The sequence below is a fragment of the Cetorhinus maximus genome, chromosome 1 (assembly GCF_964194155.1).
Source record: "Cetorhinus maximus chromosome 1, sCetMax3.hap1.1, whole genome shotgun sequence".
Lineage (NCBI taxonomy): Eukaryota > Metazoa > Chordata > Chondrichthyes > Lamniformes > Cetorhinidae > Cetorhinus > Cetorhinus maximus.
The window spans coordinates 109,499,256-109,512,927 of record NC_135879.1 but is presented as its reverse complement, the minus strand read 5'-3'; the positions used below and the strand labels follow the sequence as shown (position 1 = coordinate 109,512,927).

At 44.3% G+C, this 13,672-nt stretch overlaps 1 protein-coding gene across 19 annotated transcripts in view; it reads left to right on the top strand.

Moving 5' to 3' along the window:
- Nucleotides 1-229: 229 nt before the first annotated feature.
- Nucleotides 230-13,672, top strand: part of lcorl (ligand dependent nuclear receptor corepressor-like) — a 144,749-nt gene continuing 131,306 nt past the window's right edge. For 16 of the 19 annotated variants that reach the window (XR_013577113.1, XR_013577116.1, XR_013577112.1 and 13 more), the window contains exon 1: nt 230-367. Coding sequence is in view for 14 of the 19 variants with exons in the window: in XM_078545494.1 (XP_078401620.1) it covers nt 271-367 (97 nt within the window). In the remaining 5 variants the exon portion in view is untranslated. The remainder of the gene's footprint in view (nt 368-13,672) is intronic. The other 3 variants (XM_078545451.1, XM_078545442.1, XM_078545433.1) reach the window with 2 other exon arrangements.

The window sequence follows — 13,672 nt, the reverse complement described above, 5'->3', positions numbered from 1 at the left end:
GCACCAAGTGTCCAGCTTGCAGCCAGTTGTGACTGGGAGTGTAAGCTGCAGCACCAAGTGTCCAGCTTGCAGTCAGTTGTGACTGGGAGTGTAAGCTGCAGCACCAAGTGTCCAGCCTGCAGTCAGTTGTGACTGGGAGTGTAAGCTGCAGCACCGAGTGTCCAGCCTCCAGCCGCTGAGCTGATGACAGCCGTCAATCAAGGAGACGCACAACGCCGTATGTAAATAGGGCGCGGTGACGTCAGACGCACACACCAGGGCTAGGACAGAATGGCGAGTCAGTGCGGTAGCCCCAGATGTACAGCAGAAAGAAGAGGTTTTCGGCGGGAACTCGATTCGTGGCGGTACAAACTCATACACTGTGTAGGTAAGGACGGCGTCACCGCTTTCAGTAGCTGCCGTTGTGTTCGTATTGTTGTTTGGTGATACTTGGGTGAGTCGGTGATTAGATAAAAAAACCTATTCCTTGCGAATTGGCCTTAAGTTGCTCCTCCGGAGGTACCTGGCTCCATTTTCTTTTGTCTTTGACTCCAAGAGCCCTCTCGCCATTCCGGCAGATGTCCCGCAAACTCCTGGGGGGAGGGTGCGGATTTCGCTCGGCCTGTGAGTAGGTCTAAGCAGAAGAAAGGCTGATCGGACTGGCGATTTGATTTTATTATTTATTGTTGTTGTTGTTGTACTCTTTGGGCGCGAGTGAGCGGCTTTTGCCGAGAGGGAGTTGGCTAAAAAGTGACGGTTGGTGGCGTGGCGGTTCCATGAGGAAGTTTGGATTGTGAGTTGGCTGCCATGGTAATCTTTGTGAAGGAACAGTAGGAACCCCCCCACCCCCCCTTCTCTGTCTCTCCCCTCTCATTCCCTCCGCACTTTGTGGGAGTGGCGGCGACGCTGGAGCCTAACGGCCGCGGAGGAACAAAAAGCGGCTCACGTGACTCCCCCGAAAGTGACCCGGCTCCGACTTCCGCTTCACCACCCGCTGCCCCTGGGGCTCACTCCAACTCCGCCAGCCAGTTCCCATTGGCGGAGCAGCTCGCTCTTGCTCGCAACCCACACCTCCCACCAGCCTTTTAGAAGACTGATTGAACTTTTTGTTTTTGCAAACTTCTTTTTCCCTCTTTCAAGTCTTACGTGAATTTCGGACACGATTGGCCGAATGGCCGCCTCCGACACCGTAACTATTCTATGATTCCTCCTCCGTGCAAACTGCTGATTTTCGGTCAGATGCGGCACTTACCCGCTGGATCCTGTATTCGGCGGATCATGTCCACGATCTACCGCAGCCCAAAGCTTCTGGAGATCTAGAGCTGCCGTTGGATCTGCACGGCCATTTCGCTTTGCACTTTTGGCACTCGATTTTTCTTGAATCGCCACAGTAGCAATCAATTTCTTGGAGAAGCTTCAGAATCTGGGATTTTACTCGACTGGCAGCTTTCCTTAACTTGACACAACTTGATGTATAACGTTTTTGTTGCCTTTTTAAAATTTCTGTTGAAAAATCAATTTTTTGTGCAAGTGAAGAATGGCGGATGATTGTGTGTATCTGAGATACGTTTGCTTCTCTTGTGAGATTTTGGATGGAATCAGCTGTGTTTGATGCATGGCAATCCATCACCATGTTTGAGTCTCCCATTCAAACGAATGCAAAATCTACACGTACCTAATGGTTTCTGCCTAATAAGGAGCTCTCTGCAGAGTAACATGCCTCTTATCCGAACAATCCCGAAAGCTAAGTTATGTGCAGGGATAGTGCTGGAGTTTAACCAGCTAAGATTGTACAGACCACCAGAGTGTTCCTGTTCGGCAGCTGGAACAACATCACCTGTCCACTGAGCTTTGGCCAGTGAGTTACTTTGAACTGGCTGGGAAGAATCTAAGCACTGCACTGGAACTCATCAATGGATAGGGCTGGCTCTTCGGTATCAACAGCACTCTGCATAACTGCAGTCTTGTTCTAGTTCAGGAATCAGATTATCAAGTCTGTCACAGAGTGGGGATGGTGTGGGAAGACCACCTTGTTAATGAAGGGACATGGTTTGTTTCTCACTATTTCAGTTCAACTTCACTTGTCCTTCTGAATTACTCTCTCTGGATAAGAAGTTGGTCAACAGGGCTAGGAACTCCTCAAGAATGGTACAACTGAGTGATGCACTTTTGCATGAGAAACTCCTTGATGTCATTCTAACCTCAGCATTGGAGCGTTTTATCCAGCTTTCACATATCTGATTGACTTTTAATTCTTTTACGATGGGCTATAAATACTGCCTTTCAAATGTTGGCCACATCCCACAAACACACATATAAAAAGTAACATCTTGCAGCAACAGTTAAACCAATAAACTACATCCACTTTTGTTTTCTTGTACATTCTGGTTCCCAGCTTTTTCACCCCAGCCTGAGCATTTAAGCTGTGCTTAACACAGCATCACCAATTAAACTGCAGCAGTCAAATAAGTTTATCCCCATTTGCGTTCACTGATCACTCTCCTGGGGCAAATCTCTGAAACATCCATCCCATCTGAGCACATTCCCTTGCTTGGCCTTGAACTGTCCCCTTTGACTGCCTGCTCTTCTGACTCTTCACCCACTCTCAATGGAATGGTAACTTTCCATCCTATCCATATCACCTGTAACTATTCTCCTTTCTGAAGCATGATTCTCCTCATCTGTGGTTCCTGCCCCTACAGAGTTGAACAACATTTTAAGTCTGACAAATGTACCTTTTCTGAGGCTGTCCAACCTGGCTTTACATCTGACACTCCACCTCCAAATCCCAGTTTGGCTTATTCCCTTACTTATATGACACAGACTCCTAGCCCCTTTCCTTCAGGATCCTTCCTCACCTAATGCTGCACCTCACTCCTAAGTCCCTTTCTCATGAAGATCTCTTCAGTTGGTTGGGCACCACCTCTGCTGATCCATTCCCAGCTTTAATCCTTCACCTAGACATTGTATGATGAAGTGGGGGATTCTCAGAGGCACTTTCTCAGGTAAATATTTGCTTGCCTATTTCAAACCGCTTAACACTCACTTTCTGACGATAGGAATGTTAGCCCATTTCAGTGCCCTTGCAAGCACCACCTCAAACCTGACTGTGTATTCAAGATGGCGTTTGATGCCTCCTTTGATCTGCTCCACAATTGTCTTGCTTACCTTGGCCAGGATCTGAACGATCTTCCACTTCCCTGGTGCAATGCCAAACTTTAAATCTGTTGGACCGAAGCCTAAATGCATATGACATAAGTGGGTTGGTTGTCTACTGATGTATAATGATGACATTTTCCATAGCAAAACCTGCTTGGATCTTTCAGGTGAACAGAAACTTCCCCCAGATTGTCTTTGCCACTATTTTCTCTGAGCCCCTTCTATCACACCTTGATTAAGTTGAACAGCAATTGGGAGGATCCGATGATCCCTATATATGTAAAATTGTGTTTACCTACACTGTTTACTCTGCCTCTGATCTTTTTTCTGCCATAATCCTTGACCCCTACTCCCTTTACTCATGTTCCCTACTCCTGGGTTCACTGATTCCATACTCTGTCTCCCCATTGTTATGCATATACAGTAATCAGTTTCTGCCCATTCAACTTCCCCACAGACTCCTCTCCTCACAATTCCTCAAATATAAAAAAATACACTATTTGCTCTTTTCTTTCAGTCTTCTTTCCAAGATCTTTTATGGTATTGTCTCACTGCTATGCTTTCAGTATTCTCTAGTCTGCTTTAGTGCGTCAGCACTGAAACCGTCCACTAAGAGCATTCAGCATGATTTTGACCATAGCTGTTGTCTTTCTTAAGTTTCTTTGACTTTACTGCTCCTTTCTACACCATGAACATCCTAACCTCCTTCAATGTCCCGAGCAACTTGATACATTTCTTTCTTAGTTGGACTCAATTGCAATTCAACAGATAATGTTGCCTCCACTTGCTTCCATTCCAGTGCCTGTCAGTGCAGATGCAGTGCAAGATTGCGCCCTAAGTTATATTTTTGCGCTATCAGGGACCGCAGTGTCAGATTACATGTATTCTACAATGTCTAGCTTTACTCCCTGTTTATCAATTCAGTACCGTTATGATGCTTTTCCACACCTAGAGTACTGTGTACAGTTTTGATCTCTTATTTAAGGAGAGATATAATTGCATTGGAAACAGCTCAGAGAAGGTTCACTCGGCTTAGTTCCGGGATGAAGGGTTTGTCCTAGGATTCCTGGAATGAAGAAAGGTTGAGCTTGTATCCATTGGAGTTTAGAAGAATGCAGTGTTCAAATAATTGTTTGGTAATACAGAACTTGAGTTTTGCTGGAAAAAAGACATGTTGTCAAAGCTTTTTGCCTTGCACTCATCAGGACAAGTTCAGAAGAATACCAAATGTAAAGGGAACCACAATTTATACTGCATGAGAAGAGAGTACTGGTTGACAGGTGGACTCTGGTAGGGGCGTTGCCATGGAGAATGCGTCAGGGAACAGTTAACTGCCAAGCTTTTGTTTTAAATTCAAACCAGGCAGGTTGACTCTGGTCAAGACATTGCCATGGGGGATGGCTTCTGTTTAGTTGAAAAAGGTGCAATGCTTGGACATGCTCCTTCTGTTTGCAAAGAACACGGCCCTGTGTGTGAATGTATGTGGCTTCAAGCAGGCGTAAGGGAGCCACACGGCAAACCCGACTGATAATCTTAAATTGGTTGTCCGTATAATTCTTAGTACAATCAGGATTGTTTAGCAAGTGCTTTCCAATTGCAGACTCGGGTCTAATGTTGGACATAATGTTTTGAGTTTTGAAAGCATGGGCTGGTTGGGTATGTCAGTATTTAGTCTGTTACAAACAGCCAAAGGGATGTGCCATTTAATATGATCCATCATACCAGCACTGAAATTCTTCTACCACATCACTCATTTGTGTGATAGGTAGAACGTCATTTTGGCTCGATGGCAGCACCCTGTTAGTGGAGAATACCCCTCTTGTTGCTATTGCATAATAACAACATGAAATGGCTAACCTCATTTGCTCAAATTTTTGAGACACCTTGTCCAATCTTAGGTAGACTGGGCACTTTTCAGGATTGAAAGTGACAGCTTTCAACCAATTCATGAGTTTGTGAGATATGCAGTGAGCAATGATCTGATCAGGGTAGCCATTATTCTGCAGGATGCCTTTAATGTGCCCTATTTCAGCATCAAGTTTGCACAGTAAGCAAATGGTTTGGGCCCTATTTACAAGGTTAGCGCGTGGAACTGTAGGAATCCCAATGTGCATACCAGTGAAGGTAGTTTGCGGTAGGCAGTAGTAGAGAACCTACTGGCAGATTTCTCAACTAGCACATTGAGGAAAGGGAGCTCATTTGACTGCTTCGTTTCCAAGCTGAATTTGATGAAGCTCAATAAGACGTGTAAGGAAATTCTTACATGCAGCTGTGGATTTAAATATAGCAAACATATCATCTATGTATCGGAAACATGCAAGGGGTGGGAGGTTAGGTGTCATTCCATCGAAGACTCTTGAAACCGGCAAAGATGCTAGTGAGAGGTGGGCCTAGAGGAGAGTCTCATGGCAACACCATCTATTTGGGAATACATGGCGTCGATAAAGCTGAACTCAGTTGCGTGAGTTGCTGAGTTTATACGTGTCTAAATCTGAATTAATTGAAATGGCATGTCTAGATCATGATGATATAGTGACACTGCAAATGTCTATGGCCTCTTTGGTACATTGATGAATAGGCTAGCAGTGTCGAACAAGCACATGGGGTTAACATTGCTATCGCTATGCAAGCCCTGTATGGACTTTGCAAAGGTGAAGGAATCTTTCACTGTGTATATGGAAAACTTGCTCGGAGCTGACTGTAGCGACTCACCCAATGATTTGGCCAATTCATGATGTACAAAACCATTCATAGATCAGATAAGATGTAAAGGGCCATTACTTTTGTGTGTCTTGGGAGGCCCATACATAGTTTCAACAGCATGTCTCTTTTTCTTCAGCAATACCCAAGAAGTGTTCTTATTGAAACATATAAGATTCTGAGGGGGCTTGACAGGGTAGATGCTGAGAGGATGTTTCCTCTTGTGGGGGAGTCTAGAACTGAGTTGCATAGTTCCAAAATAAGGGGTCTCGCATTTGAGATGAGGAGGAATTTCTCTTCTGAGGGTTGTTCATCTTTGAAATCCTCTACCCCAGGAAGCACTGGAGGCTGGGTCATTGAATATATTCAAGGCTGGGTATTTTGATCTACAAGGGAGTCGAGCCAAGGCAGGAAAGAAAGTAAAGTCTCCAATCAGATCAGCCATGATCTTAGTGAATGGTAGGCAGCGTAGGCTCAAGGGGCCAAATGGCCTATTGCTGCTCCAATTTCTTAGGTTATGTTTTAGTTGCTATGCCGCTTCCTTCTCGTAAATCTGTTTCTAGGTCTCTACAGCTCTCGGCACTGATATCTCCCTACCCACCGACACCATCCCTCTTCCTGGAAATCCTCATTGTCATTGTCATCAAGTGTGTTTTGCCTGGTGGCAGGTCCTTGGCTCATTGTCTGCTGATGCCTTATCCTGAGCTGTTTTCTTGGTATTTTTTTGTCAGTGATGCTTTGCAATTGCCTCTCACTCTCAAGGGCAGGACGAGGAGGCAGGTCTCAAGTCTACCTCAGCCACAATGGGAATCAAGCCTGCACTGTTGGTGTTATTCTGATGTACACACTAGCCAACTGACCCCTTCCCTGGTACTATCTGAGACCAAACCAGACTGTTTGCAACTTTGCCATATTTGACCTCAAACTTAGCTTCTGACCACCCATCCATACCATTACCAAGACAGCCAATTTCAATTCTAACTTCTGCCTGATCCACCCCTGTCTCAGTTTATCTGCTGCCAAATCTTTTGGGTGATACCTTTGTTATCTCTATACTTGACTCTTCTAACACACTGGGGCCGCCTCCCACATTCTGCCTCCCTTAAACGTAGGCATCCAAAGCTCTGTTGCCTGTGTTCTAACTCGCACAAAGTCCCATTCTGCCATTATCTCTGTTCTTTCTGACCTACATTAACTCCTATTCAAGCAGCACTTTGATTTTAAAAATTCTCACCCTTGTTTAAAATTTCTTGATGACCTTCCCCTCCTGTATCTGTGTAATCTCTTCCAGCCCCAGAGCCCTCCAAGATATCTGCACTTCTTTAATTTTGACCTCTTGAACATTTTTTTTTTCGCGCCGCCATTGGCAGCATTGCCTTCAGCTGCCCTAAGTTGTGGCATCTTCTCCCTAAAACTCACCACCTCTCTACCTTCCTTTCCTCCTTTAAGATGCTCCTTAAAAGCAATGCCTATGATCTGGCTTTTGGCTGTATCTTCTAATATTTCCTTATGTGACATGTTGTCAAATTCTGTTTTATAACTCACCTGTAAAGCACCACATAAAGTTTTATTGCTTTAAGGTGCTACATAAGTACAAGTTGCTGTTTTCATAACTTATTTCCCAACTTTTGTTCTTTCATTGTGCCTTTGATCTTGCCCAAGAACTTTCCCATTCTATGTTCTGCTTGATAGCTACCATCTTGGATTGTTAGGTCACATAAACAGCAATAAGATCAGTTAACAGTTGTTTTGAAATGAAAGTTGGAGCCTCTGACAGTGCAGCACTCCCTTCATGGCTCACTTAAATGGGCCTTGAATACAATTTGACCAAGGTGAAAATGCTGTCATTGTGTCAAACTGAAGGTTTAGCTTGATCCCAATCTCTCAATTTTATCATATAATCTAGGCTGTTACTTCAATGGAATGCTGAGCAAGTGCTAATAGAGATGTTGTTATCCTATGAACCAATAACCACAAGGTACATCATTTTCATGCATGGTTGTTGGTGTGTGAAAAACTAATCGATGGCAACATTCAGACAACAGTAGGGAGCCCTTTATGTATTCTAGCCTGAACTCCCCTCTCAAATCCACATTCAGCTTTTGAATGGTCATTCACCCTGTTTGTAGAATTTGCAGTGTGTTTGAATGGCTGCCATGTTTTCCCACATAACATTGACTACACTTCAGAAGCAATCTGTTGGTTGTCAGATATTTTGGACATCCTTACAATGTGATGATAGAAAAATAAAAGATGAATTTTTATAGTGAACTATCTTGAAATGTAAAGAGACTGAGAAGCTGAAGTTGTTCCTCTTGAATTAGAGAAGGTTAGAAGGACATTTGTTGGACATGTTTAAAACCATGCAAGGGTTTTGACAGTTAATAAGGAGAAACGTTTTTCAGCGGGAGAAGAATATGTAACCAGATGGCACTGATTTAAGGTGATTGGTAAAAGAATCAGATATGTCACGAGAAGGTGGGGATTTGGAGGAATCACGCATTGACTCAGACGTCTATGGCACAGAAGAAGGCCATTCGGCCCATCGTGCCTGTGCCGTTCAACAAAGATCTGACTACACTAATCCCATTTTCCAGCGCTTGGCCCATAGCCCTGGAGGCTGTGGCAACGCAAGTGAATATCGAGATACTTCTTAAATGTTATGAGAGTTTCTGACTCGACCACCCTTTCAGGCAGTGAGTTCCAGACTCCCACTACCCTCTGGGTGAAAAAATTTCTCCTCTACTACCCTCTTAGCCTTCTACCTCTTACCTTAAATCTATGCCCCTGATTATTGACCCCACTACTAATGGAAGAAATGCCTTCCTCTCCACCCTATCTATGCCCCTCATAATCTTATTCACCCCTCAGGCCCCCTCTCAACTTTTGCTGCTCCAAGGAAAACAACCCCAGCCTATCCAATCTTTCCTCATAGCTCAGACCCTCCAGCCCAGGCAGCATGCTGGTAAATGTCCTCTGCACCCTCTCTAATGCAATCACATCCTTCCTATAATGTGGTGACCAGAACTGCACGCAGTGCTCCAGTTGTGGCCTAACCAGCGTTTTATACAGTTCCAGCATAACCTCCCTGCTCTTGTATTCTGTGCCTCGGCTAATAAAGGCAAGTATCGCACATGGCTTCTTTAACCACCTTATCTGTCTGCCCTGCTACCTTCAAGGATCTGTGGATATGCACACCAAGGTCCCTCTGATCTTCAGTACTGTCCAGGGTCCTACCATTCATAGTGTAATCCCTTGCCTTGTTAGCCCTTTTCAAGTGCATTACCTTTTCCGGGTTGAATTCCATTTGCCACTGCTCTGCCCACCTGGCCAGTCCATTGATATCCTGCTGCAGTTTACGGCTATCCTCCTCACTATTTACCACCCGACCAATTTTCGTGTCATCCATGAACTTCTTGATCACACCCCCTACATTTAAGTCCAAATCATTTATGTACAGCACAAACAGCCACGGCCCCAGCACCGAGCCCTGCGGAACTTCTCTGGAAACAGACTCCCAGTCACAGAAATATCCCTCTACCATCACTCTCTGCTTCCCACCTCTCAGCCAATTTTGGATCCAGCATGCCACTTTGCCTTGGATCCCATTGGTTCTTGCTTTCTTCACCAGACTGCCATGAGGGACCTTATCAAAAGCCTTACTAAAGTCCATGTACACCACATCAAATGCAGCACATTGTGATCTGAAAAGCACTACTAGAAAGGTCAGTAGAAGCAGAATCAGTGGTAACTATCAAATGGGAATTGGGTAACTATATTAAGGACAGAAATTTACAGGGCTTTGAGGAAAGAGCAGGGGAATGGGACTAATTAGATAGAATGATACAGCCAGAAGAGCTATGGTCCTGTAAGTGCTTTTCAAAAATGTACGTGGCTCTGTTGAAAGCGTACGTTAGTTGGAGTTCATTCATACCATGATGTGCAATTTAAATTATCAGTCAATTTTTTAACTTAATTTTAGGAATTTATTGTTTTCCCTCTTCCTCTTGAGGTCTTAGTCTGCTATATATTAACCTAGCTTCTAGCAAGACAGATTAAGTTGTGCAAAACTAGTGTAAGTGATTTGTCCACCATTTTCCTCTGAAGAAATCCTTTCAGTGACAACACAGGTCAAGTAGCATGTATGGCCAAGTCAGGAATTTGTCAAGGAAAAACCTATGTACAACTTTAGTAAAATTAATGCTGCCTTACTGAAGTTGTCATCTGGCTACTTGCAGGGTTGGGACTAAGTTCAGTTTGACATGGGCATTGCTAGGAAGGTTACCATTTATAGCCTATTCCTTGTTGCCCTTGAGAAGGTGGTGAAAGGTTTTCTTGTGTTGCTGCTGTCCATGTGGTGAAGGCACTCAATGCTGATGGTTAACTATTTCCAGATATTGGCTCAGTGAGAATGAAAGAATGGCAAATGTACACTCAAGCCTGAATGGTTTGTGACTTGGAGGTGGCAGTGTTCCCATTGTCTGCTTCTCTTGTTCTTCTAGCGGTAGAGGCTGTGGGTTTGCGAGTTGCTGTTAAAGGAACCTTGGCAAATTGCTGTTACACACTGTAGCCATGTTGTGCCAGTCGTGCAGGGAGTGAATTTTTAAGGTGATGGATGGGGTGCCAATTAAACACACTGCTCTGTCCTGAAGTCTTGAGTGTTGTTAGTGTTTCACCCATGTAGCCAAATGGGGTGTATTCCATCACGCTCCTAGGCTTGTGCCTTACAAGTGGTGGAAAGGGGTTGGGAGGTGAGTCACTTGCCACAGAATACCCGATCGTATTTGCTGTTGTAGTCACTGTATTTATGTGGCTGGCCCAGTTGTGTTTCTAGTCAGTGATGACCCCCAGGATGATGTTGATAGATTCAATGATGGTGTTGCCATTGAATGTCATGGGGAAATTGTTAGACTCTCTTGTTTGAAGTGGTCATTGTCTGGCACTTGTGTGGTGTGAAAGTTACTTGTCCTTTATCAATTTAGGATAGCTTCATTGAGGAATTGCAAATGGAACTTAACACTGTTGTCAAGGTCCATAGCCTTTATTCAGTGCTTTCAATCGTTTCTTGATATCAAATGAAATTGGGCAAACTGGCTGAATACTTGTATCTATGGTGGTGGGGACTTCAGGAGGAGGCCAATATGGATCATCCACTTGGCTCCTCTGGCTGAAGATGGCTGTGAATGCTTTGTTTAATTGTCCTCCACCATTCACACCAGCAGGTCTGTAGAACTTCTATCTGTTGGTTGTGGGATCACCTAACACTTTCTATAGCATGCTGTTTCCAATATTCAGCCTGCATGTGGATCTGTGTTGTAGTTTTACCAGGTAGGCTTGTCTTAAACTATACCTGATGCTATTCCTGGCATGCTCTTCTACATTCCCCATTGAAGCAGGGTTAGCCACCTGACTTGAAGATAATTGCAGAGTAGGGATATGCCAGGCCATTAGATTCTGGTGGAATGCAGTTCTGCTGTATATGGCCCATACCTCCTCATAGGTGCCCAGTTCCAACCTGTTAGACTATTTATAACTGCATACTATTTAGCATGGTGTAATGGCACACAACAAGCTGGAGGGTGTCCTCTGTGAAGGTCGGATTTTGTCTCCATAAGGACTGTGGTGTACCTGCGACAGGTACATTGGTGTGCTCAAGTTGTTGTTCTCACTGCCTGCTGCAAGCCCAACTGGCAGCAATTTCCTTCAGGGTTCGGTCAGTAGTGGTGCTACAAGGCCATTCTTTGGACATTGAATGGTGGGTGAGGCATTTCATTCTGTGCTCTTGCTACATTTGGTGGTGCTTCCAAGTTGTGTTCAACATGGAATACTGATTAGCACTCTCCTTGAGTTGATCAATCAGCAGGAGGTTCATTTACCCACGTTTGATCCAATGCCATGAGGCCTTGAGTCAATGTTGAGGTCTCCCAGTGCCACCCCTTTCCAACTGTACACATGCCGCCACCTCTCATGGCTCGGTCCTCCCAGTGGGACAGTGTCACTTGCAATGATATCTCCTCTTATTCTGCATTTAGTCTGCAGAAAATTGGCAGATGGACTATAATGTGGGAAAATGTGAACTTGCCCACTTAGGCAGAAAAGAAGTATATTATTTAAATGGAGAAAGATCTCTAAACCCTGCAGTACAGAGGGATCTGGGTATATGGTACATGAATCACAAAATATTAGTATACAGGTACAGCATTGATTAGGAAGGCAAATGATAAATTGTCATTTATGGCAAGGGGAATGGAATATAAAAGTAGGGAAGTTTTGCGACAATTGTATAGGGTGTTGGAGTATCGTGTATAGTTTTGGTCTCCTTATTTAAGAAAGGACGTAATTGCATTAGAAGCAGTTCAGAGAAGGTTCACTTGACTGATTCCTGGACTGTAGGGGTTATCTTATGAGGAAAGGTTGTATGGGTTGGGCCTGTATCCATTGGAGTTTAAAAGAATGAGAGGTGATCTTATTGAAACATACAAGACCCTGGGGGGACTTGACAGGGTTGATGCTGAGAGGACGTTTTCCCTTGTGGGAGAGACGAGAACTAGGGGATACAGTTTAAAAATAGGGGGTTTCCTATTTAAGACGGAGGTGAGAATTTTTTTCTGAGGGTCATTGGCCTGTGGAATTCTCTTCCCCAGAGAGCAGTGGAGGCTGGGTCATTGAATATTTTTAAGGCTGAGAAAAGGTACAGGGAGTGGATGGGAAAGTAGAGATGGTACTATAATTAGATCAGCCGTGGTCTTAACAAATGACGGAGCAGGCTCGAGCGGCTGAATGGCTTCCTCCTTCGAATTTGTATGTTCGCATGTACCTCTGGTATCCCACAAGGGTCTATCCCTGGTCCCATCCTACCTCTCACCTACATGCTGCCCCTCAGCAACACTATCTGGAAGCATACTGTTCATTTTCGCATGTATGCTGACACCCAGCTCTACCTCAACACCTCTCGACTCCTCCACTGTTACTAAATCATCAGACTGCTTATCTGACTTACTAGATGAGCGGAAATTTCATCCAAATAAATATTAGAAAGGCTGAAGCCATTGTCTTTGGTCCCCTCTCCAAATTCCGTTCTCTAGCTACTGACTCCATCCTTCTCTCTGGCAACTGTCTGAGACTAAAACACAGTGTTCACAGCCGAGGGTCCTGAATCTTAACAAAAGAAACTACGATGGTATGAGGTGCGAGTTGGCTATGATGGATTGGGAAATGTTACTTAAAGGGATGACGGTGGATAGGCAATGGCAAGTGTTAAAAGAGCGCATGGGTGAACTGCAACAATTGTTTATTCCTGTCTGGCGCAAAAATAAAATAGGAAAGGTGGCCAAACCATAGCTTACCAGGGAAATTAGAGATAGTATTAGATCCAAGGAAGAGGCAGACAAATTGGCCAGAAAAAGACCTGAGGATTGGGAGTACTTTAGAATTCAGCAAAGGAGGACCAAGGGATTGATTAAGAAGGGGAAAATAGAGTACGAGAGTAAGCTTGCGGGGAACATAAAAGCTGACTGTAAAAGCTTCTATAGGTATGTGAAGAGAAAAAGATTGGTGAAGACAAATGTAGGTCCCTTACAGCCAGAAACAGGGGAATTTATAATGGGGAACAAAGAAATGACTGACCAACTGAATACATACTTTGGTTCTGTCTTCACAAAGGAGGACACAAATAACATACCACAAATGTTGGGGAACACAGGGTTTAGTGAGAGGGAGGAACTGAAAGAAATCAGTGTTAATAGGGAAATGGTGTTGGAGAAATTGGGATTGAAGGCCGATAAATCCCCAGGGCCTGATAATCTACATCCCAGAGTATTTAAGGAAGTGGCCC